The 22,429-nt window shown below is 52.6% G+C and overlaps 8 protein-coding genes across 8 annotated transcripts; 4 read left to right on the forward strand and 4 right to left on the reverse strand.

The window, feature by feature from the left end:
- The first annotated feature begins 146 nt into the window (after positions 1-146).
- On the forward strand, positions 147-3,911 carry BD324DRAFT_626030 (hypothetical protein). Its single transcript, XM_022015864.1, has 7 exons — positions 147-1,171; positions 1,212-2,266; positions 2,308-2,740; positions 2,787-2,891; positions 2,938-3,489; positions 3,538-3,634; positions 3,688-3,911. The coding sequence occupies exons 1-7, from the start codon at positions 551-553 to the stop codon at positions 3,816-3,818; spliced, it is 2,994 nt and encodes a 997-aa protein (XP_021871439.1). The 5' UTR covers positions 147-550; the 3' UTR covers positions 3,819-3,911.
- A 2-nt stretch (positions 3,912-3,913) lies between these two features.
- Positions 3,914-5,765, reverse strand: BD324DRAFT_626033 (putative N-acetylglucosamine-6-phosphate deacetylase). The gene is made up of 5 exons (XM_022015865.1): positions 5,186-5,765; positions 4,829-5,124; positions 4,700-4,768; positions 4,471-4,637; positions 3,914-4,408 (listed from the first exon to the last, which is right to left on the reverse strand). Exons 1-5 carry the CDS (start codon positions 5,603-5,605, stop codon positions 3,990-3,992), a joined length of 1,371 nt encoding a protein of 456 aa, XP_021871440.1. The 5' UTR covers positions 5,606-5,765; the 3' UTR covers positions 3,914-3,989.
- An 846-nt stretch (positions 5,766-6,611) lies between these two features.
- Positions 6,612-8,135, forward strand: BD324DRAFT_579474 (hypothetical protein; the record flags this gene model as incomplete). Its single annotated transcript, XM_022013379.1, has 4 exons — positions 6,612-6,763; positions 6,822-7,222; positions 7,264-7,438; positions 7,490-8,135. 4 exons carry the CDS (start codon positions 6,612-6,614, stop codon positions 8,133-8,135), a joined length of 1,374 nt encoding a protein of 457 aa, XP_021871441.1.
- Positions 8,136-8,201: 66 nt separating this feature from the next.
- On the reverse strand, positions 8,202-10,566 carry BD324DRAFT_448018 (hypothetical protein). The gene is made up of 2 exons (XM_022012806.1): positions 9,999-10,566; positions 8,202-9,803 (listed from the first exon to the last, which is right to left on the reverse strand). The coding sequence occupies exons 1-2, from the start codon at positions 10,261-10,263 to the stop codon at positions 8,269-8,271; spliced, it is 1,800 nt and encodes a 599-aa protein (XP_021871442.1). The 5' UTR covers positions 10,264-10,566; the 3' UTR covers positions 8,202-8,268.
- A 429-nt stretch (positions 10,567-10,995) lies between these two features.
- Positions 10,996-13,032, forward strand: BD324DRAFT_626055 (putative glucosamine-6-phosphate isomerase). The gene is made up of 11 exons (XM_022015866.1): positions 10,996-11,306; positions 11,361-11,478; positions 11,558-11,707; positions 11,759-11,771; positions 11,845-11,852; positions 11,915-12,000; positions 12,056-12,177; positions 12,234-12,256; positions 12,312-12,536; positions 12,620-12,669; positions 12,760-13,032. Exons 2-11 carry the CDS (start codon positions 11,434-11,436, stop codon positions 12,896-12,898), a joined length of 861 nt encoding a protein of 286 aa, XP_021871443.1. The 5' UTR covers positions 10,996-11,306; positions 11,361-11,433; the 3' UTR covers positions 12,899-13,032.
- A 1-nt stretch (position 13,033) lies between these two features.
- Positions 13,034-17,279, reverse strand: BD324DRAFT_656473 (hypothetical protein; the record flags this gene model as incomplete). The annotated part of the gene is made up of 5 exons (XM_022018843.1): positions 13,034-13,921; positions 13,963-15,530; positions 15,572-16,285; positions 16,327-16,556; positions 16,607-17,279. 5 exons carry the CDS (start codon positions 17,277-17,279, stop codon positions 13,267-13,269), a joined length of 3,840 nt encoding a protein of 1,279 aa, XP_021871444.1. The 3' UTR covers positions 13,034-13,266.
- A 2,747-nt stretch (positions 17,280-20,026) lies between these two features.
- Positions 20,027-21,599, forward strand: BD324DRAFT_626069 (hypothetical protein). Its single transcript, XM_022015867.1, has 5 exons — positions 20,027-20,403; positions 20,491-20,630; positions 20,681-20,816; positions 20,877-21,135; positions 21,235-21,599. Exons 1-5 carry the CDS (start codon positions 20,082-20,084, stop codon positions 21,473-21,475), a joined length of 1,098 nt encoding a protein of 365 aa, XP_021871445.1. The 5' UTR covers positions 20,027-20,081; the 3' UTR covers positions 21,476-21,599.
- BD324DRAFT_626072 (zinc-finger domain-domain-containing protein) lies at positions 21,600-22,406 on the reverse strand. Its single transcript, XM_022015868.1, has 4 exons — positions 21,959-22,406; positions 21,825-21,875; positions 21,749-21,770; positions 21,600-21,699 (listed from the first exon to the last, which is right to left on the reverse strand). The coding sequence occupies exons 1-4, from the start codon at positions 22,290-22,292 to the stop codon at positions 21,663-21,665; spliced, it is 444 nt and encodes a 147-aa protein (XP_021871446.1). The 5' UTR covers positions 22,293-22,406; the 3' UTR covers positions 21,600-21,662.
- Between the last annotated feature and the right edge of the window lie 23 nt (positions 22,407-22,429).

The raw sequence follows: 22,429 nt of genomic DNA on the forward strand, positions 1-22,429 counted from the left end.
CCACGGCCCGATAGGATGATGTCTGCCACTTTGAGTAATTTTCTGACTGGGATAATGCAGGAACGCCGACTCAAGCTCCGGTCTTCCGCCCATTGGGTGCGCCCTTCCCCTCCTCCTCCATCCCTTCTCTTTTCGTCCCCCCGCCTCTGCCCTTCTCTCCATTCACCTCATTCATCACGTCTATACTCAAAAGGTCACTCGCCGTCGACCGACTCAGCCAGAGGTCAGAGGCTTGGTGAGTCTGCCTGGATCCTGGCAGATATCGTGGATACATCCTCGACCCTCCTCGTTACCGCCTCTTCCCCGCACATCGTCACCTCTTCACATCCGGCGAATTTCCCTATCACTAACCACCGACTGCGAACGAGTCAGACGAGTGGTCCTGTGCATGACCATTTCTATCTCGCCTGTCAACACGATGAGACTGAGGTGAAGGATATCCTACCGATCCGAACATCTCGCGCTCCCTGTGGCGATTCGTCCTCCACTTTCAATCACCCTCGGATTCCCCGCGACTTGCCACGATAAGCCAGAATCAGACACTCCGGTCATGTTGCCTCAGTATCCACCTCAACCTTATGGGAATTCTCAATCATCCCGACCGACTCATGGCAACGGCGTTCCGTCTTCCATAAGCGAGCTCCGAGCCTCTCCTTCCTCATCATCCATCGCCAAGATCAATAATAACGACAAGGATATGCAACGACAAGAATCGGGTCCTCCATTCCAATCGCCATCTATCGGCCCCGGTCAACTTCAACGACGAAACACGTTCAACGTGGCCAATGGAACGGATACTGGATCCGACACGGATGGTACTGCTACTTCTAGACCTAGAGCGGATAGCGAGGCCAAGCCTGGTACCGGCCCATCAGCCAAGAAACGGGCCCGTCGACCTTCCAACATCAATCTTGATCGGCCAACCTCGCCGCCGAATTCCAAGAATGGGAGTACGAACGGAAAGAAACCTAAGGCTAGTGCTGCTGCTGTTACTTCTGCTGCTAGTGCTGCTCCCGATTCTCCTCCAGCGGTGCTGGTCAGAGAAAAGAAACAAAAAGCCTGCTCGAACTGCCGACGTGCAAAATTAAAATGCATCGTCGAAGATGGGGAAGCTGATTGCGTGCGGTGCAAGGCGAGGAAAGAGCGATGTGTCTTCTATCCTCGGACACACGTGAGCTCTCAAAGTCGGAATTGTTGGCTGACGTCCTCAGGACGAGGACTGGCAGCAGATGCTCAGCTCTGACGTGTATACCGCTTTAAATCACTTATCCACTCTGTCGTCCACTGTCCACCATATCTTGCACCATCTGAGCGCCCAACGCATCATTCCTCCTCTTCCTACTACAGCCTTCGAAGTCTACGAGCCGCCCGAACGGGATACTTCGATCCTACAAGGTTGGACAGCGGAGCGGAATCGTGAGCTGGGGTCAGAAGAAGGAAGGAAGAAACGCAAAAGTACAGGAGGACGAGAAGAGGAAGAAGACGAAGTGTCTCATCCAACTCACTCTTCTGGAGGTTGGAACTTTAGTCAACCCACTGAAACACCCTTCTATCTTCGTATGCCATCTGGATCTGCCGAGAGAAACCAATGGGCAAATGGAAACGCTGGACCGCCACCACCGACCTTTGAGGGCGGTCCCAATCTATCATCTCATCATGATATGCCACCGAATCTTCCCTATCCTCTTCCCTCGCCAAGCTTGACCCATCGATCAGGTCACGGTTCGGAACTAGCTCCTATCCGACACCCTTCCGCACACTCCATCCTCCTATCTCCCACTGTGGAGACTGATCAATACCAAAATCCCCCATTCTTCAACGGACCACCCTATCTCGGTCCACATGATCCTCGGATGTTGCCTCCTCCACCTCCTGCTCCCCCTTCTCAGATTCCGCCTGGCCCAGGTTCTGGCCCAGGATCAGCGCCAAGAGACTTGTCGCCCCTTAATCCTCAGAATGCCACGCCAAGTAGTGTTGTTCACTCATCGCCTTCAAACACTCACATGTCTCAAAGCGAAACGTCGTGGCAATTTGTCGGATCTCAACAGGGAGACCAGAATACCCTCTCTGGCTCGAAGCCGATGCATCTTTATGAGAGCCGTGACGGAGTGGACTCGGCTCAGAATCGCAGCTTTGAGGGTATGCCTTCTGGACCTCCGCCATCGGTTGGGCCAGACGAGGAAGTGTACGGATCTGCGGATGGAAGAGAGACAATCATTACCAAGAATATTATTCCTCCCGCTTACGCGAGGACTTTGGTGGACTAGTGAGTCGTGTTCGAAGTGGCTCTTGCTGACTCGCTTCCAGCTTTCATTCCGCCATGTCGCCGTTCCTCTTTGGATATCACTTACAGCTCAAAGCCTTCCCATATCTTCCCGAAGGACCTACGCACATCACTCCCTTCATCCTTGCAGTGGAGTGCCTCTTGGCTTCGGAACGTATCCCTAATCTCTACGTTTATCATGACCGACTCGCCGACGCTGTCCTCAACATGCTCATGACTTCCCCTGCCGAGTCTTGGCAGACCATTCAAGGTTCCAGGGAGATCCGAGAAGCCAAAGCCAAAGAGCAAGTCCTCGGAAAGGCATTCGACGGAGACACGACCGATTGGGATGCTGAACTGGGTATTGGACCAGAGGAGATTGTGGCAGCGTGTACGCTCGCCACATTCATTGGTCAGAAGGAGCATGCGAGGCATATTGCTCAATATGCTTTCATGTGGGTCAGAGGATGGACTTCGGTGAGTAGAACCGCAGAGCAAGTGATCTGTACTGATCTCTGCACAGTATCTCAAGGAGCCTGGTGCGACCTTTGCTGAAGCTACTGGGTTGGTCACGCCTCTGCGTCGGCCGAGCGAGCCTGACATGGCCCGCGTATGGTTGTTATCCTACGTGCGTGATTTGTCAGCTTCGGGACCGCATGCTGATTCCGCGTCAGATTGTATTCGGACAGGAGACCCTTCAAGCGACCGATGTCGATCTGCCACCACTCCACGATCCGATGCGATGGGCTCGTGTCCTCTTGCCGGAAACCGCTGCGCCGAGCGGCAACGCGAATCCTCACGATGTTCTGTTGGTATTCCATGCTCGACTAATTGCTCTTTTACTCGACTGGCAACGAGCTCGCTCGGAAGTTGGTCGATCAGACCCAGCGACCTCAAACAGCTCATTCGATGCCGCTCCATCACCTTCGTATTCGCACAAGCGACTGGCTAGTCGTTTGAACGCTTCATTGGATTGGTGGCAGGATGACCTGAAGGCATATCGACTGGACGAGGCATGGACGAGACAGATCCAACTGGATTATCTGCATGCCAAGATACTGGTCAATTCCACGGCTAGCAAGAATATCTGGGGTGGCGTTGATGAAGATAGGCTACGGGAGGCGAATCGGGCTTTCGTGGTCGATGCGGCTTATCAACTCTTAAGACGGTGCATCGCGTGGTCACCACCTGAAGCGATGACCAACCTACCGCAGGCGTATCTCAGGGTGAGCGAAACAAGTATTTGATCGCGCAGATAGCTGACTGGATTTCAGATGATTGCATCGGCCGCGAACGAGGTTGTTGAGGCCTTGGCAGAAGTGCAGAATGGCAGCTTGTCTCGATCTGCATGCTCTGTCACTGTCAAAGAGGGTGAGTGGGATCCGTCCGACAAGGGAAGTCGGGATGCTGACATGGCTTATTAGTCGTGCCTGTCCTCGCGTCGCTTGGCAACATGCTTTTCCTCGGAGGATTGCCTGCGAATCATGGCTGTCGAACTGCGGGCCATGTTCTCAGGCAGCATGTGGAGAACCTCAACCGGCTCACGATGGGATGAAGGGTTGCCTGGATGGTTGCTGTCTACGAGCCAAGTCGTTTGCAATTGTTGATTCGATGTTGATATGTAACGATGCATGGATATTAAGTCTTGATCTAACCCACAAGATAATGACACGCATCTATCCTCGTCAAATGACACCTCTCAGATCGCCTCCATCACCTACATCGCTTACACCGAATGACCATTGGTAGTGGCCCTAGATCCTGCTAAACTGTTGCCTTCTCCAGGTTTACCGAATTGCGCATCTCTCCATACTTCCTTGCCCATGACCCAGGTACTCCTACAGTATCCATCCCAATCGAATACACAGAGATCCGCATGGAAGCCTTCCTTGAGCTGACCCTTGGTCTGAGCGATTTTTCCAGCGAGCATTTGAGCTGGATGGAGGGTCGCCGTGACGAGGGCCTGAGGCAAGGTGCATCCTGTGAATGAACACAGGTTTCGGAGGAGATATGGGAATGGGGAGCAAGATCCAGCAAGCGTCTCGGTACCATCAATGACGACTCGGTATCCGTCTTTTCGGAATTTGAGACCTGGTCGCCAGTCGTGTACTCCATCTGGAAGATTAGGGTCCATGATGCTCTGTGCTGCATGAATCAGGGAAAGTCAGCAAGTTTCGGAAGATGGGAGGTCCACAACCATGGCTCACCGTCCGTCACCAGAACGCAACGTTCGGGACATGCACCGTAAGCTATACGGACAGTGTTGGGATGAGAATGTAATCCGTCGACGATCATGCCGAAATAGGGGCGTTGATCATGGGCTCCGAGAAGTCCGATAACGCCTGGATCACGATGATGTATTGGTGGCATGGCACTGGACAGAAGTTTGAGGTCAAACATAGTCCTATGATAGGGAGGCCACCGTCATTGACTCACTTGAACAGATGCGTGATCATTCGTGCACCTTTGTGCATCGCTTCCGTTGCGACCTCGAGCGTGGCATCACTGAAGCAAGGCAGGTGAGCTTTGTGGCTTCGGCCCCCCAGGGAGCAAGAAAGAACCAACCTGTGACCTATAGACACTGTGACTCCCCTCGATACTAGATCCGGTATACAATCCATGACACCCTCGACATCCGGAGCTGCGGTGATCATTTTGACTCCCTCCTGATCCAGACCCTCTTTTCCATAGACTTTCTCGAGAATGTCTTTCGGTGTAGATCCAGCTTTCGGAGCAGCCGTCATCAGGAGAGTTTGAGAATGCGCTCCTCGTCTCAGAGGATGTAAAAATGGCCCTTCGGCGTGATATCCAAGAACGTGGGCTGCATTGGGAGGCGAACGAGGTTGAAGTAGGCGCAGGAGCTGTCAGCGTGAGATCAGTACATTGCGCGCGCCCCCTTCTTGTCTAGATGGACCAACCCACCTTGCGATACATTTCCTCCTTCTGGGTAATAATGGTCGCGACGTAGCCTGTACATCCCGTCTCTAGGATCCTACTGGCTACCGTCTCAAGTCCTTTGATATACCTCTCTTCTCCACCGTCCGCATCGTCTCCGTTGAGCTCAGAAAAGTCAACTCCGTACGCGCCATTGATCTGCACATCTATCAATCCCGGAGCCAAGATGTTCCCGCCAAGGTCAATGGTACGCGCTGGTGGACGATGAGAGTCGAAAAAGGATGATTGGCCGGATACAATGGTACCAGTCGACGGGGAAATGTACAGATCAGCTTTGACCGCCTGGATAAGAAGAGTCAGGTCATGACAGAGACTCCATTTGTATCTACTCACAGTGCCATCTGGCATGGCCAGGAAGCCGTTCGTGAAACGAATCACTTCGGTCATGGTAGCCTTGTTGACAAGAGTGGGTTGAATCAAAGGTGTTCTATGCCCGAAAGGCAGGTTGGTCAGGGTTTGGACAAGCTTGGCCGCTCGAAGTATATAAGAAGAGCTGATTGTTGATTCAGAACCAACTTCTTCTTCTTCTTCTTCTTCTTCTTCTTCTCGTTCTTGCACTCTGTGACTCCAGATCTTGTCTCTCAAGTCGATGCTGTCACCAACGTTGGACCACCACCACCAGCGGAGGGATGGAATCAGTCTCCAGATTACTTACGTATGACACAGGTGGTTAGTTTTTTTTCTGGTGGCAAAGAAACAATCTCGGGGCGATCGCCGCGGGTGGTTGACGCCTTTCGGACAGTTCCCCGCCCCACCATCGTCCCCCTCGGCTAACCGAATGGGCGTCTTGGCTTTCTGAAGGGCGGGCCTGAGGTCGATGAAGGCACAGAGACGGAAGGGGATGGTGTGCTTCGTCCACAGTGTCATAGCTGCTCAGCTATCCTCATAGACTAGCCAAGCCAGAGCAGATCACATCCACGCGTTTACCCCCCACTTGTAGCTCCCCTCATCTCCGCTCAGCAGCTCCGACGCATAATAATTTTTTCCCACTCTCGGCCGGACGACCACTCCTCTCTCTACACATTCATCTTTTCATCTATATTGTTCTCAGCCAAAGCATTCACCATCTTGTATCTCATCTCTCGCATCCACTCTTACCCTCATATTCAGTCTATATAGCTATCAGGACAGGATCCTCCATTCCCCCCCCCCTTCACACGGCCGGGGCATCCGGTTGAACTACCGAAACGCCTCTCGATTATATCACACCAAAATACGCCGTCAACCTACCGAGCCAAACGAAAAGGTAGTTGACTCTCCGAATAAGGATTGTTGCGCCATAACCCCACAATCAGTCCTCCATCTGAAGATTTGGGCCAAAGTCAAGGAGACGACGGGAGAAGAAAAGAAATCTCTTTCTTAGTCGTCGTCGTTTGTTATCCCTCAGAACGCGATGACAGTCAGATTGGATACCGTCGCAGGGCCTGCTGTCACTTCACCTCCCCCGTTGGTCCTCTGTGCAGATGGTGGAGGATCCAAAGTCTGTGTGGTGATCCGGTCGGCGGATGGTGTCGAAGTTCGTGGCGTTGCCGGACCTTGCAACACGTGAGTATCTAACTGGGGATCTCGATTCTCAGTGCTTGGCCTGACGCTCGTCCACCAGACAAAGCGTGGGATTCATCCCAGCATCTCAAGCAATTCTCTTAGCGACTTACCGGGCTCTTGCTCGCTTGCCACCAACGCATGTCCCTGCCAACCTCGCGATCCCTCCTGCGTTGTTAGCCAACGCCAGTCCAGTCAATGGACATGCCTCCAATGGAACGCATGGAAAACCAGTTCCTCATCTCCCTACCGTGTCTGTCCCAGCGACTCCACGAGCGTCTCGTCCACCTTCTCCTACTGCTTCGCGACCCTCTACACCATTACCGCCTCTCAATGTTCCTGTCTTCAGATACGCTTGGCTCGCCCTCGCCGGTATCTCAACAGCGTTTGACTCTGAAGCATTCGTCCCTCACGTGTCAAACGTATTGAACTTGGCTCCTGCTCAGATCAAAGTGACCAATGGTGGGGTCACAACGGATCTTGCCTCGCTGACATCATACCAGATGTCAACCTTTTGGCTGCTCCGGCCCTTGATATGCCCAACATCAAGCATGTCGTCTGCGTCGTCTGTGGGACGGGCACAGTGGGAAGAACTATACGTGTAGCGAGGGCAGTCACCTCGGGCCCGCGTCAATTGCCTCTCGAGGATGTCGCCGTGTCTCGCGGTTGGGGATACATGTGAGTGGAACGAGCAAAAGACTGGGAGATTTTCACTGACATGGACCATAGGCTCTGTGACGAGGGCTCAGCATTCTGGCTCGGCCGGCTGTGCATCCGGCTCCTCATGTTCCACGCCGATCGTCATTTATCCACTGGAATTTTCTCTGGACCTCCTCCGACCCTGTTGCCATTGCACCGTGATCTCTTGACGTACTTTGGCACTCAAGATCCCATGGATCTCATCGAGCTCGTCTCATTGACAGGTCGATGGGTCAGGGGCACTTCAGGGGACGTCGGAGAAATCTCCGCTCAGCGGAATGCCAAAGTGGCAGGCGCAGCTCGTGTCGTTTTGAGATGGGCGTTCCCTGAGGATTCGCAAGAGTCCCCTCCTAGTCCACCCAATAGCTCGAGCTCGAATGGTATGGAGGGAGATGATCCATTCACCCAGTCGACTCGTGAAGCGCTTCGATTGGCAAAAATGTCAATCACACCAATGATCGACCTCACCACCGAATTGCTGGGCGACGGATCAATTGTCCAACCTGGAGAGACTGCCCTGGCTCTGGGAGGAGGCCTCATGATGTCAAGAGGGTACAGGGGACTCCTTTTGGACGGTCTGAAGAAGCAGGGTATCGAGTTCGGCCTCGTCCAGGTTATTGACGACGCCGCAGGAGTTGGCGCGATGGGATTGTCCAAGGTAGAATTTGGGGATTAGGGGTGTAAGTATCCAAAATACATTCTCAGATGCTCTTAGAGCATGTAACTTTCCATATGGTATAGCAGTCACTGCATGTCACACAGTTTTTGTATATCCAACGAATTTTTCTCCTCACAACGGTCCATGAAATCTACACGCCGCCGCCGCTTTGTCCCCATTCTCCTCCAATGACCACTCCTGATCTTGGTGGTCTCGCCTGTATCCATCTAGGTCCTTGAGGTTCATTGGGCAGTACCAGCCCGTCAACGTGTTTCTTCCATGCCACACCGTACGTCTTCATGGCGGGTCCATCGCGATTCCAAGCGACAGGCCTCGTAGGACCAGCATACCCGATAGGGGTGTATGTACCTGATCGTTCGGCGGTGCTGGACGTGGACGCTGATAGCGGCGGATCTATATTCTGGGTTATGGACGTGGATAAGATGTCGCGATCTGCTCGGGGCGGAGCAGGAGCTGCAGGATGCATGGAATAAGGGTCGTATCCTGGCTCTTCATGTGCCAGTCTTGGTCCAAGGTTCGACGGGCTCTGAAGCTCTAAAGGGGCTTGACGTGGAATGGCAGGTGATGGAAATTGTTTCTGACGGGAAGACGGGGTCGAAATGGCCGGTAGAGCGGACGACAAGGAGGACAAATCCATAGCGGGTGGATCGGTGGGATGGAGAGGGACGGGGCTTGAAGATGATGGGGCGGTCGGGACAGATGTGTGGGGCATTAAGACATGTCGTTGTCGAGACTCGCCAGCCGACGAGTGGTGATACAGAGGGGAAGCGTGTGACGGGGCTGTGAATTGAAGTGAATGCCTGGTTTGTCGCCTGGTCAACTTGATATATGGCGATGTAGGAGGGGACTGAACATCATTCAGTGGGATTTTGGTCAAGCTTCTGGACCGCTCGTGTGGTAGCTTTGGAGGGCGAGATGTAGTGTCCACTCGTGTCATTGGTGATCTTGACCCGTGGTCGACTGCGAGACTTCGTCCTGTGGACGGAGCAAATTCATTCTGTGGGTCTAGATCATCCTCTTCTGCTTGCACCAGAGTCAATGGCTGGTGGGTGTGTCGTCTGCTCGTGCTCGGTCTCTTGGTCTCTTTCGGAATGTGTGAAGTATTCTTGAGATCCAAAGATGTCTTACGCGAATGAATCACCAACCGATGATCATGTTGCCGTGTATCAAATGTCTCGTGTAGAGGTTTTTTTGCCAATGCGAGCTCATCAGGAACAGGCGGAGAAGGCAATGTCTCTGCTTTCCGTCTATGGGGCTGAACAGACGAGATGTAAGGCGATTGATGCCTTGATTTCGCACCGTAATCGGGTTCGCGGGTCATCGGCCTAGGAGCACCTGCTCCACCTTCCCACGAACTCCCCTGCCAGACTTCAGATCCTTTACGAACGCGAGTTGAGTTGGGAACAGATGAGGTCTGACGTTTGGGCGAAGCGATGCTGTGCTGAGAGCTCGAGCTTGTAAATGCACTCGTGTCATCGGAAGGTAATGGCATACTGTGTCGGGAGTGCAGGGTCGGTCGTTGAGCGTGAGATGGCATGGTGTGGCCTAATCTTGTTGAACTTGCTGGATTGGTTCGGGGAGCCCAGCCGGAACTCATGTTGATCGTGGAGGGGTACAGAGCGGTACCCTTGATACCAAGTGGGCTCGGAGGAACGGTCCGAGAACCTATACAGCGGTGCATGGTTAGTGCAGTTTCAGTCGACAGGAGATATGCAAGTGGAGCAAGACAGAAGAGGGCATTGAAGCATCAGAGGACTGAGGTGTCCTTTGAGAGAAGCACGATCAAGGTATTCTTAGCAAGTGAAACGATATCTCGCAAATCACAGGGAGCGGGGTCAGATCCAGACTCTCGTGACTTACTACCGAATCTTTTGGAATGATCTGATCCAACCGGTCCTCCAGGTGCGCCCGGTCCAATCCCATACATGGGACTCTTCCAGAACCCTGAAAACATGTCCATACTCATGCCAGAGGAAGCACGAGGCGCACATGTTGGTGATGATGGAGGTTTATCAATGTCGCTCGCTCGTCGTGAGTTTCCTGTTGAGCCAGAAGGAAGCCAGCCGCCTCCCCTCGAGAGAGTGGGGATCGCCCCTGACATGTAGGCGTCGGGATCTATTGGCATACTGTGAGGTAATCAATATGGGTTCGGACGACAGCACGAGTGCTCTATTGATGTGCGTCGGCGTGATATCACGGTTTGAGGACAGAGGGAGACAGAGAGAAAGTAGCGGGACGAAAGGAGATTGTCCTTGTCAGTCGAGTCGAACAAGCTGGCAATTGCCACCGGTCTTCAAGGATCTCAAAGGCCTTCCGCGGATAGGTCGAATGGCGATTCCGAAACTCGACAAATGAACAAGTTAAGCCCCGGCCGTGCGACGAAGCCGCGAACCATTGCGATTCCAGCAGAAAAGAGGTCCGTACTGCATTGAAATCTTCTTTCAACTCCTTACTCGCTCCAGACCGTGTCCACCATTATCGCTCATTTGCCCAGGCGTTATCGCATGCCAACCATAGGAAAGAGGGATTGAGCAACAAAGGAGGGGTAGATAAGACATAGTGCGTCAGAGTGATAGGAGCAGTATGGGGGAAAGCTCCGACAGGCGGAGATAGTTGGTATCAGAGGAGGAGGAGGATGGTCCATGTCACCGTACAAAGCTTTCCCCTGTCTATATGCGGTTAGTAACCCCCATTGAGGCCAGGGATCTAGGGCTTTCTGGGCTTAGCATCAATGCCAAGACAGAGAGAGTACGCCAATCTGCTCATGACGGCTCTTCGGGGTTTCGTTCCTACGTTTCACTGCTGCACCTCGGTCTGTTGATGCCCATGTGTGAGTTGCAATCCCGATGGTTTTGGTACGGATGTACCTTTCAAGGATATGTCACCGGTGATAAACCCTTGTCGCTCGAAGAAGACCACGTCATTTTGAACATTGACAAGGCGTCATCTCTTCCAATTTTCCCCTCCGGGAGGGATCCGGGAGGCTAGTAGCGGGTAGATCGCCGGATGGGAGGCTCGAAGGGGAGAGTCTATGGTGAGATGGGGGAAAACATGAATGGCGTCCTTCGGAACCAAAGAAAGTTGCTTGATACAACGTTCGCAAAAGTTCCAACCATTGCCAACAGACTTCTTGTACGGGAATCCAGCCCTGACCTAGACATCCAACTCGTTCGTTGACCCCTTCACATTTCTTCGCCTTACCACAGCTCGTCTTTGCTGTAGCTACTGCAAGGACAAAAGTACTCCTACACTTTTCCCTCCCCTCTTTGACTTGGTACCTTACTACTCCCTCGTCATGCGTCTTACTATCAGAGATACAAAAGAGCAAGTCGGTCAATACGTGAGTATCAGACTCTCACTGTGTGCGCGCGCGCGGGGACGGTCTGGACGGAACGTATCGAGCTGACGGATCGTCGTAGATTGGCGACTACATTGCCAAACGGATCAACAGTTTCAAACCGAAAGCTGGTAGACCACACTTTGTTCTCGGTCTCCCAACAGGTTCCAGCCCTTTGCCAGTGTATGAGAGACTGGTAGAGCTCTACAAGGCCGGGGAGGTGTCTTTCAAGGTGAGCAATCAGCCATAAAGTTGCGGGAAGGGGAGCTGACTGTGTGTAAAGGATGTTATAACGTGTCAGTCAACTTATGCTCGTCTTAAGCTGTACCCGAGCTGATCATTGAACGTTCTATGATTTTACAAATACAGTCAACATGGTGAGTCTTTTGAGCTCGAAGATGGCTCGAGTTGTCCGTCCGGCGGTTGATGATTGTGACAGGATGAATACGTTGGAATCCCTCGAGATCATCCTGAATCTTACCACACCTTCATGTTCAAGAACTTTTTCTCCCTCGTTGACATTGAGTGAGTTGAGATCTCGGCTTTACGTACATTCGATCTGATACGGACCTCCCCATAGCCCCAAGAACACCCATATCCTGAACGGAAATGCTGAGGATCTGTACAAAGAGTGTGAGGACTACGAAGTTGCTATCAAGGAGGCTGGAGGAATCGATCTCTTCCTCGGTGGAATCGGAGCTGGTGAGTCACGAGACCCATAGTAGTCGCTCTATACTGACTCGGTGCATCCGGTACAGACGGTCACATCGCCTTCAACGAAGTCAGCGGCTGCATTCTGCCAACATATGGATCTCATCGCTGATGCTTCATCTCAGCCCGGTTCTTCCCTCTCATCCAAAACACGAATCAAGACCTTGGCGTACGAGACTATCCTTGCCAACTGTCGATTCTTCAGCAATGACCTCTCTGCCGTCCCGCGTATGGCTCTCACAGTCGGTGTTCAAACCGTCATGGACGCTAGAGAAGTCGTCCTCGTCGTCACTGGACAAGGTAAAGCGTTGGCCCTCAGTCAAATGATCGAAGGTGGTGTCAATCATATGGTGAGTCTATACCCAGAGTCTGACTCCTTCCTCCAATCTCCCGGCTTTGGTGCATGTTCTGATGCAGGCCTCCACCCCCATAGATCACCGCCTCTGCTTTACAGACTCATCCTTGGGCTTTGGTCGTTTGCGAGTAAGTCAAAGCTGTCATCATCGACCGCTCGCTGTTCTATCGTCCAGCATATCCTGTTCCGCACCTCGCTGACGCCTCGTGCTCTCTCAGTGAGGACGCCACCAACGAACTCCGAGTCAAGACGGTCAAATACTTCAAGTCCATCGAAAAGGTTCAAGACGAAGTCGAGGCCAAATACGGACCCGTCGGAGCCGTTCGATTGGGTTTGGGAAGAGCTAGCGCCGCTTGAAAAGCTAGCATCGGCGAAGAGTATGATGACAGATGGGCTCTGTCACGAACTTTACTTTGGCGTGCTTGATGGTGTCGGACCGAGACGGGGATCTAGATGGATCAATGCATAACCCTCGTATCGATTGGAGGGTCTCAGTATTTGGCTCGTCGGAGGGACCACAAGCTTACAGCTCGCGCGCGGCAAGAGATTTTGCATTACCCATCAACATAAGGGTGAATTACAACTGGTCCACTGCTATCTGCTGCCCTCAGGCCATTAGCGAGCTTAGTCCCGCCGTCTTCTCAATCTCGATCGCCGCACGTTCCAGATCTCATAACCCGCATCTCCCATGCGCATCATATCCCTTACAAGGCCCCGTTGCACAACTAGCGATGTTGCTGCTGCTGCTGATGCTGATGACTTGAATCTGCCACTCGTGCAATGGCCGAAAACGGCGGTAATGTAGTTCCTGAAGAGTTATTTTGTTCTTGGCTAGCCGGCGCAGGCTGAAAAAAGACAACAACTATTAGTCCTTGCGTCTGAGGTAACGAGAGACGACAGAATGTACTCACGACCTGAAACATTGGGTTGATAACCTCTTGACCCTCTTGGATGGTCATGCCCACGCCGTGAGGCATGGGTGCATGACGACCCATGCCTACGCCATGGGATACAGCAGTCCCCTTTGGGTGACCGTAAGGACTTGTAGGTGCTGATCCTTGACCCCCGACAGCATTTGCAAACAGTTGATTCTGATGCGTCATCATATCGTATTGGTCTGTCGATCGAGTCAGGCCATATTGACCCAACGAAGCTGTCGATCGACCATGTTGACCCAAGGAGGTAGTAGAGCCAGAAGCGACGGTAGCACGAGCTTGGAAATCATGTGCGAGCTGAGATTCGAGTGAAGGGTTTGACATGTTGGCTAAACGTGAACTCATTTGGTGCATAGATGACATGGACCGTTTGGCGAGCAAGGGATCTTTAGAGTAGGCGAACGGAAGATGGGACTCTGATCGATGGTGATTCATCGGACCGGGACTTGATTATATCAGTCATCTGGCTGCGGAGGAACGACTTACTCGCTATCAATCGTGCCGACTGTAAGGACACTTCTGCTCCTCAGAGAATTGTGATCAAAGCTCGACATGGAATGATCGTCGTCATCGTCTCTACGTCTAGCCTTGTGTCGGGACGGCAGACCAAGAGGGTCTTTGAGCGGTAACGATGGGTGAGATTGAGAATGACCAGAATGCAGACTACCCTGAGCAGCAGACCGCTTAGATTCGTGAGATCTGACTGACGTGGCACTCTGTGACATGGGGTAGGTCGATGTATGCCGTAGATCCCTAGCAGGCGAGTTATGAAGACTTCGAGTAGATTGAGAAGCAGAGGCATGTTGAGAGATGGGCGGCGGATGAGCTTGAACCTGAGGAACAGATGGCTTGGTTTCTGGCGTCACGGTGAATCCAGACTTGTATTCGATATGAGGATCCTTGACCGACACTTGCTCGTTCAACATTTGTTGTCGCTTCATCATGACTGCTCTCGCACGTTCCTTTTGCATCCTAGCAGCAGCCTCTCGTTTAGCCTTTTCAGCTTCGCGACGAGCCAGCTCAGCTTCCTTCTTGGCCTTCTTTGGATCCTCGATCGGAGCTGCCAATGTCATTGCTGGCATCTCGCGATCGCTAGGTCGGCTGCCAGACTGAGTGCGCTTCAAGGATGAGCCAGGCGAAGAGACCATATAGCCATGTTCGTCAACTGGCGCAAGCGTTTGAGAGCTCTTGTCGTCTCGACTAAACACACTGGATAGGCCCCACTTTTTCTTCTTTCCAACTGTGAGAGAGGCCAGCTTCGAACTTGAGGCACTCGGTGAGTCACTCGGAGAATCCATGAGAGGTGGCATGGGTGGTAATGGCCCAGGACCCGTCTGCCGAGGTGTCCCATCTTCATAGACCAAGATGGATTGTTGTTGTTCCACAAACGCGGCGACCTTGGCTTGACTTGCGTTCATGTGAGCATAATGAGAGCTTGCGTGGTGATGCTGTTGCTGCTGCGGCTGCTGTTTCGGGACCGGCTGAAGCACCTGTTGACGAGTGTCCTCTGCCCAAGCTCGTGTTCGTTGCGCTGGGCCCAGCGTTGCATCGCCTCCGGTAGTGTACACTGAGCTTGCGACAGGAGAGGGAGGAGGTCGGTGACCATACGATGCCAAGTCCTCCGTTGGGAGATCCAGTTGTCGTAATTGATTAACGAGTGCAGATGGTTCGTACGAATCCGGTCCAGAAAAGATATTCTTGGAATGATCAGGGGTGCCCACAGGAGGTGGCAAGGTGCGCATATCCCCATTGGCAAATGCTGGTCGGGCTTCGTGGTGCGAATGACTTGGGGGAACGGCTCTGGGAGGCGCGTTGAGATCGTGAAGAGGCGGTTGCACGATCCGATGCAGTGGCTGTCCTTGAGAGAATGGGATGCGAGGCAGAGGCGGGGTTTGTTGAAGGTGTGGGAGAGTTTCGTGAAAGTAGGGATGGTCGATGCACTGAGCCGAGGTCATTCGGTACTTTGGATTGTAACGTAGTAAGTCGGCGATGCAGTCGACTAGCGATTGAGGCACGTTCTCATTGAATAGGGACCGGAATTTAACAGGATTACGCTGAAGACAGTCAGACAAGGATATCGACTTTCTGAACCTACCTTGGGAAAGGCAAAGCCGACGTTCTTGGCCAGCTTGACGCCAGACACCCAAGCACCTCCACCAATCACCTTGCCTCGCTCATCGACACCATAATCTGTACTTGGGTCACCGAGCGTATCTGTGATCCTGTAGACTTGATCAATTTCGCTGACTCCGGGGAACAGAGGCTTGAGATTGAGCATTTCGGCCAGGATAGTCCCTAGAGCCCACATGTCGACGGGAGCACCATATTCCGTTGAACGCAGGAGGACCTCGGGCGCACGATACCATCGAGTCGAGACATACTCGGTGTAAGGCGGTTTCGACGTGATCGCTCTTGCCAGACCAAAATCCGCCAGTTTGATTATGACGCTGACGTCCTTTTCGTACTGATACGTACTGCTATCAGTACCTCCAGGATCGCTATTGATCTGAGTCAATGTAGATGCTGTCAAGTAATCGGCGAGGCCTGTGGTAGTGACCAATAAGTTTTCAGGCTTCATATCGCGATGAAAGTAACCATAGCGATGAATGTGGTGCAGACCCGAGACGACCTGGTGGAAACAACTGGCAATGAGACCCGCGGCGAGAGGTCGACCGCGACGAGATTTAGTCAGTTGATAGAGGTTGCCTTCCATACACTCGAAGACAAAGTAGAGTTCTTTGGATTTGGGTGAGATGAATGCGTCGTAAAGAGGGATGATGGCGGGATGTTGCGGTATACGGCTGAGAGACTGGCCACAACCTTCAGACTGGTTTGCCTGGAACCACTCACGTAGATCTCGCCGAGATTCCTGGCCTGTGACCAGCCGCCGTCCCACACTCTCTTCATCCGCTTGAGAGCGACTAGCCTCTTCCCTGCCCATTCTGGTCTGGCGCCTGCGCCACATTGCATCGCTGATAAGAGAACATTGGGTTTGACTGGTGAATGCCAATCGCACAGCCACACTGTCCCGAATGATCCATCACCAAGCACTTTGAGCTCTGTATACGAGCGCTCGGCGACTGAGTCGGATCAGCACAAAGTCCGTTTCTCCGTGCTGCACATCGCTCACATGGATCCTCAGTGCCTATCCTCCCATCGCCCTCATCCACTTGCATTCTCTCCATACCATCCATCATGACCTGTTCTCCCTGAGCTGTCATCCTGCCCCTGGGTTTCGACCCTCTCGCCGGTGTCGATGGGTCATGTACCAAGCCTCTGGCATGTAGATCGTCATAATCTGCATGAGAAAGGGGTGAGTGCAAATCTGGTGTCCGACGATAGGTACTGGGTCCTGCGAATTGAGGGGATCCAGAATGATCACTCATATCTGGCGTCAAGAGATGATTTGACATTTGAGGATGTGGCGAAATGCCGGGAGAGAGCGTCGGATGAGGTGATTGGTTGGGATGTGGAGAGTTTGAAGAATTATAAGAAGCAGAATGAGAGCTCGGATGACTCGATGAATGAGACGTGGAATGTGGAAGCGGTAGTTGAGGGGGACGCTGCTGCGAATGCGACTGCGACTGCATTTGTTGCTGTTGCTGCCTGAACAATGAACCTGATTGAGGTGTCGGGAGGTACGAGTCACCAGAAGGTCTTCTAGATCCTGGCGAGGTCGTCGCAGAGGTTGTCGTCGATACCCGCCTGTAGGTAGAAGATGATGCCACTGCTGCTGCCGCCGCCTCGGATCCAGGGATGGTAGACACGCGCACAGGACTGTCGTGTGAGAAAGTCGAAGCCATGACAGGATCGTTATTGAGGTTGGGTGTTGTGATGGGTGAGGCGAGCATCAGATCGCAAGGAGGCCGGTGGTGTACGGATATGAGGCCCGACCAGCTAGCTCGTTGCGTGACGTGATTTGCTGACGGATCGTTTCAACTCGGGAATCCCGGCGTGACCATGGAGTGAGTCTGGCGAGAAATGCACCATATGGGCTTTGTCGCCCCCCTCCAATGCTGATCTGGGCAGTTGCCACCAGTATCCGTTCAAGGCTCCATAAGATGAAATGACCCGTGTTCCAAAGAGACAGAGTGCCCAAAAATGAGCCTTAACGAAAAGGATCCCTTTCTCAAGACGCTAGAGCGAGAGAGTGAGGGAGAGAAGGAGGGATCTCGGAGGAGGAGGAAGGGGGGGAGGGGGGGAGGGGGGAATTAGAGGAAAAGATTCCGCTTCTCGTCTCTTCTTCTGCTGCTGCTGTGTGACACTGTGGTTGGTTCTCTCTCAAATCATTGACCCAACAAGCAAGCAAATGATGAAGCGGGAGAGTATGGAGACAGCCAACAACAAACGATAGTAGTAGCAGCAGCAGCAGCAGCAAGAGCAGCTGGAGCTACGCCTGACCGAGATGAGGGCAGCGAGAGCAATTTGGACACGACGGGGCCGGTATGAGGAGGGACTATGGGAAAAAGAGCCAACAAAAGTCGAGCAAAATTCGCATTAGAGAAATGATTTTTGCTTTTCCTTCATTTGTAATGATCAAGAGGCGTTTTTTTTTTCTTTGGTTGGTTGGTAATAATCATTGATTTGTATATAATCATAAGACAACGCGAATGGCAAAGAGGAGTTTTGGTATGGCGGATGAGATGGAGGATGGAAGGGGGGTGAGGATGAGATGAGGCTAGGTGATGGTGGCTGCTGCTGCTACTGCTACTTCTGCTCCTACTGCTGCTGCTGCGCCTCCTCATGATGATGATCAAGGGGTCAACTAGACCACACTATACTGATCAGCTGCTAGTAGACTTTGCATCCGACGTCATCTTCCCTCCCCCTCACCCCCTCCTCCTCAGCTCGAGACTACTTGGATCCCCGGGCATCTTTGCACTTCTGTCTCCGGCTAGTCTCTTTCCCCGCTCTCGGCGTATTTTAGATTTTCAGGTCAATGTTCTTTTCCAGGTTCTTCTGCTTCTGAGGCTATTCAACTGCGCCCACCACGGCAGAGTCACCAAGGGGGAGGGAGGGAAGGGGAGGGGAGGGTAACGAAATAACCACAGTCTCTTCTAGACAAGATATTCCCTCCTCTTTCCTGACACTTCCGGCTCATTCGGCTGCGCACGGGCTGCGTAATGTTGTGGCTCTTGGAAGACAACGACGCTCGACGGTGATCATCACCGCACCACCATCAAGTCAGTCGCTCCGTGTGTATGCACGCTTCCAATCACTCCATCTGCTTGTGCATATTTCCTTCCGTGCCCTCGTGAATCAATTACGCACGCATACGACATCACAGCTCATGTCGTAGATACTCATTCTGAGCCCCCTGTTTTTTCCCGCCCCGCCCCTGCCTCCCCCCCCCCCCCCCCTCTTGCCTCACCTCTGTCTCACAGGTAATCCGTGTCGATCACTCGAAGACCGTCTTGGAAATTCCCTGGATCCGTACCTCACCGTCCTTGCTGACAGGCACCAACATGAGGGACCATATGATTTCATCCCAATGGAAGGGGAATTTTTCAGGGTAGTGGTGGTCCCAACCGGGACAGGGCAGTGACAGGCATGCCAAACGCAGCGCATGTAACAATCTGGTGGGATAAAGTCCCCCCGGGGGCGTAACGTGTTTGATAGGGCGAGCGGGCAGAGTCAGCCAAAGTAGAGTGCGTGTGTGCAGGCGTGAGAGGGACCAAGGGGGGGAGGGGGGTTCATCGAAGAAACGCCACTTTCAATTATGATGATTTTGACAACTTTTGTGGCTGCCGCTGCTGTCCCTTTTTATGAATCAGATTCGTTCGTACCTGAAGAAGCGAGTCGAATCGGCGAGCAGTGATGAGACCTTGAACGAGCCGCGAGACCAGTACGAGCAGCAGATACAACGAGGAACATGAGCCGAGAGAATTTCCTCAGCACAAGCGATAGACTCCCGCTGTTTCGAGGAACCAGCAGCAGCTCGCAGTCACTCCCGTTCTGTCACGGAGTTTAAAAGCCGTTCGTGGCGTCTTTTGAATCTTCCTTCTATGCATCTTTTTCTTCAGCTATAGATGCGGAATTACACTCGAGCAGAGACGGTACGGCACGGACGGACGAGAAAGGCAAAGTTTGGACATCTGGCAAGGCGTACAGGTGGCGTGTTCAAAGCTTCGTATGGACGGAATCTGCGAGTCAGTCGAGCTCGCCACTTACTGTTCCTAGCATGTTGACGCTGGCGCGGTCGATTCGGGACAAAGCGGGCCCAAGTCATAAGCCTTGATGAGATGAGAAGGCGTGACATTCCTTCGTGTGGCTGACGAAGAAAACCTGCTGAAGCTGCTGTAATGCCACAGGTGAGGTCAGCAGGAAAACGGGGGCGCTTTGGCGCCATTGGACCGTCATGTAGTTGTACTTGACGTATCCAGCAAATCCCTGGTTGTATGCATCGCGCCGTCAGACTCAACTTGTGTTGCATTGCGATCAACACCGTGAAAAGCTTACAGGAGCTCGTGGAACCACCACAGTGGCAATGATAATAATTATGGAAATATTGTGGGAGGGGAAATGGCGTCATTTTGGCCGGTAATCTCGAGAAATTCTGATCTGACATTCGTGAATCCCCAATCCTAAGTGGATCCTTGTCCACGATGCCGTCTGAACTGTTGCACATCCCACCAGCTTATGTCCTCGTGGGTATTTACAGACTACTGACTGACCCATTCATCCGTCAACCGGTGTTGGACAAGATCAAACATGCTTCCGTGAGAGGGTTGATCGTTGGATTATTGTATTCCATTGGGAGTTGGCGAATCCTCAATTGGTTCGTCCGGAAAGTGCTACTTGGTAGAGCGGGATGGCTCCTAGGTGGAGGCGCAAGAGCACGGGTAGGAGAAGCAGTCAAGGAGAGCGTGGCTGGGGTAGTCAAAGTTGGTCTGGGACCATTGAGCTTCCATGTTGACTTGGTCCTTTGTGAGTAAAGGAGTAACGGAAGATTCAAGGATGACCGACTACATGCCTGTCATGTATATGCTGACTGCCCTGCTCTGAATCTTTTAGATACCCATCTGTTGATACTACTCCCTCAAGTCTCGTCGATCCTCAGGATGTTCATTTACAAAAACCTTCGAATCGCTAGATCACGAGCATGGGCATTGACCGTATCTTCCCGGGGCAAGCCCTCAGAGTTCTGGTCCCAGGTGAGTCACCCAAGCTTTTCAATGAAGTGCAGGGACCGATGTGCTACTAGGGCTATATCGAGGAATGGGCTCAGCCGCCGAAACCTTCTGCTAGCGATCTTTCTGGAAAGGGTGGAAGGAGGACAAAAGAAGCCAGGTGGTTGAGTTGGCTCTTGTGGTGGCCAACGCAGGTCGTCCTCCGACACTGTGGGTGCGCAAAGTACCGTCTATAGAGCGCTTTGACTGAGATTCCGACCACGAACCTAGATATCCTCCTGCCCCTCTCCCCGACCCTACCGCTACTCTCACCTCTCGTCACGGCTCTACTTCGAGGTCTCACGACCGCCGAGTACTTGCATCAACCGTACTTTGACCAAAAAGACATGTCGCCCGAATCAAGATGGACATGGGTCGAGGAGCGCATGTGGGCCTATAGGACATTTGGGTTCGCAGCGAGTCTATTGGAAAGAATACCCATCGTTGGCTTGTTCTTCTCCATCTCAAATAGGATAGGAGCTGCCATGTGGTGAGCGAACAACGTTTCGAGCGTCAGGAGGCGGCAACGTCGTCGCAGGAACCATACACTAGACTCCTCTGTAATACTCGCCGCTGACTCACCGCGAAGGGCATTCGACCTAGAGAAGCGCCAGCATCTCTTTGCAAATGAGATACTAAAACCCTTGCAGCCCAACCAAGTTGGCTTGTTTGGTATGGGATCCGTGACGAGTGCAGACTTTGATGTGCAGGCTGCAGAAGATGGGTTGGAGAGAAAATGGAGCAAAAAGGCAGACAATGAGAAGGGTATTGCAGAGCTCAAGGGGGAGGGTATAGGAGCGTCTCAACCAGGTGAAGAGAGGGTGTTGTAGAGTGGGGCCCATGAGAGTCAGCCGTCTGCGTGCTTGCTCCCGGTCTGGTAGATGAACAGGACGACTCATGTGTATAATGCCTATCCGCAAGCGTATATGTCGTCCACGATGAGACACACTGATGAAGACTATAACCCGGTACAGAATGGATGCATTGAGAGACTTCATTTTCCGTCAAAACTTCCGCCTAATGAGCGGCATGCGCTTTCTCAAACCTTATGCCGCTGCACCAGTGGTCAGCATCAAACTCGGGTGCAAAGCCGTGGTGCTCACCAGTATCCACAGACTTTAGGCCCTGGCACACGGTGCGTTAGTGGTCTGCGATGGGGTGGAACAACACTTATCTCACCTGGCTTGTCGAGGTTGATATAGATTTTTGGATGTCCGAGTGGTCCCCCACCTAGACTCAGGGTCATTAGCGTTGCTCAACTACTTGATACAAGAGCCGATATCCTGCACGAAAGGAGCCCTGTATCGACTTACCTCCGTCACAGACTGCTTTTCTACCACTGACCAACCGGATAGGGTCTTCCGCGACCATGGCCATGGCGCTCTTTGGTTTCGGTTGAAATTCCAGATCTACTTGCTCGAACCTGACGTTGTCGTACGCGTGAGGTTTAGGGTTCTGAGAGGTCGACCATGTCTTGGGGTAATTGGGAGATTGTTGGTAAAGTTTGGGGGTAGACGAATCAGGTTGATCCTCTGGAACGGGTTCAGGAGCAGTCGGAAGAGGTGTAGACGAGACTGATCGTCTTGAAATCGTCCATAAGAGATTTCTCGCCAGTGTACGAGAGGACTGAACGAGTCGAGACGCCATATTGGGGGATGTATGGCTGAACAATCGGGTTGAAGACTCGGGACGAACTACGATGGTGGATGGGATGCTGCATTCGAACGAGGCGCTCTTGTCGGGGATTTTAATCTACCGTGGGAAAGTCGCCACTTGGCGATTGT

Source organism: Kockovaella imperatae (genome assembly GCF_002102565.1).
Source record: "Kockovaella imperatae strain NRRL Y-17943 chromosome Unknown BD324scaffold_6, whole genome shotgun sequence".
NCBI lineage: Eukaryota > Fungi > Basidiomycota > Tremellomycetes > Tremellales > Cuniculitremaceae > Kockovaella > Kockovaella imperatae.

Bases quoted from the DNA above. Each gene is read 5' to 3' on its own strand.
- BD324DRAFT_626072 (XM_022015868.1), bottom strand. From the start codon at position 22,292: ATGGCGTCTCGACTCGTTCAGTCCTCTCGTACACTGGCGAGAAATCTC. The intron at 21,876-21,958 runs GTAAGTCGATAC...CCCTGAGTCTAG, and splicing joins AAAAGCAGTCTGTGACGGAG to GTGGGGGACCACTCGGACAT. The intron at 21,771-21,824 runs GTGAGATAAGTG...ACCGTGTGCCAG, and splicing joins TATCAACCTCGACAAGCCAG to GGCCTAAAGTCTGTGGATAC.
- BD324DRAFT_448018 (XM_022012806.1), bottom strand. From the start codon at position 10,263: ATGCCAATAGATCCCGACGCCTACATGTCAGGGGCGATCCCCACTCTC. The intron at 9,804-9,998 runs GTAAGTCACGAG...ACCGCTGTATAG, and splicing joins TCATTCCAAAAGATTCGGTA to GTTCTCGGACCGTTCCTCCG.
- BD324DRAFT_626033 (XM_022015865.1), bottom strand. From the start codon at position 5,605: ATGACCGAAGTGATTCGTTTCACGAACGGCTTCCTGGCCATGCCAGAT. The intron at 4,769-4,828 runs GTTGGTTCTTTC...GCCTTGCTTCAG, and splicing joins ACAGTGTCTATAGGTCACAG to TGATGCCACGCTCGAGGTCG. The intron at 4,409-4,470 runs GTGAGCCATGGT...TGATTCATGCAG, and splicing joins TTGCGTTCTGGTGACGGACG to CACAGAGCATCATGGACCCT.
- BD324DRAFT_626030 (XM_022015864.1), top strand. From the start codon at position 551: ATGTTGCCTCAGTATCCACCTCAACCTTATGGGAATTCTCAATCATCC. The intron at 1,172-1,211 runs GTGAGCTCTCAA...TGACGTCCTCAG, and splicing joins TCTTCTATCCTCGGACACAC to GACGAGGACTGGCAGCAGAT. The intron at 3,635-3,687 runs GTGAGTGGGATC...ATGGCTTATTAG, and splicing joins CTCTGTCACTGTCAAAGAGG to TCGTGCCTGTCCTCGCGTCG.
- BD324DRAFT_626069 (XM_022015867.1), top strand. From the start codon at position 20,082: ATGCCGTCTGAACTGTTGCACATCCCACCAGCTTATGTCCTCGTGGGT. The intron at 20,404-20,490 runs GTGAGTAAAGGA...TGAATCTTTTAG, and splicing joins CCATGTTGACTTGGTCCTTT to ATACCCATCTGTTGATACTA. The intron at 20,631-20,680 runs GTGAGTCACCCA...ATGTGCTACTAG, and splicing joins CCTCAGAGTTCTGGTCCCAG to GGCTATATCGAGGAATGGGC.
- BD324DRAFT_626055 (XM_022015866.1), top strand. From the start codon at position 11,434: ATGCGTCTTACTATCAGAGATACAAAAGAGCAAGTCGGTCAATAC. The intron at 12,257-12,311 runs GTCAGCGGCTGC...GCTTCATCTCAG, and splicing joins GTCACATCGCCTTCAACGAA to CCCGGTTCTTCCCTCTCATC. The intron at 12,670-12,759 runs GTAAGTCAAAGC...GTGCTCTCTCAG, and splicing joins TGGGCTTTGGTCGTTTGCGA to TGAGGACGCCACCAACGAAC.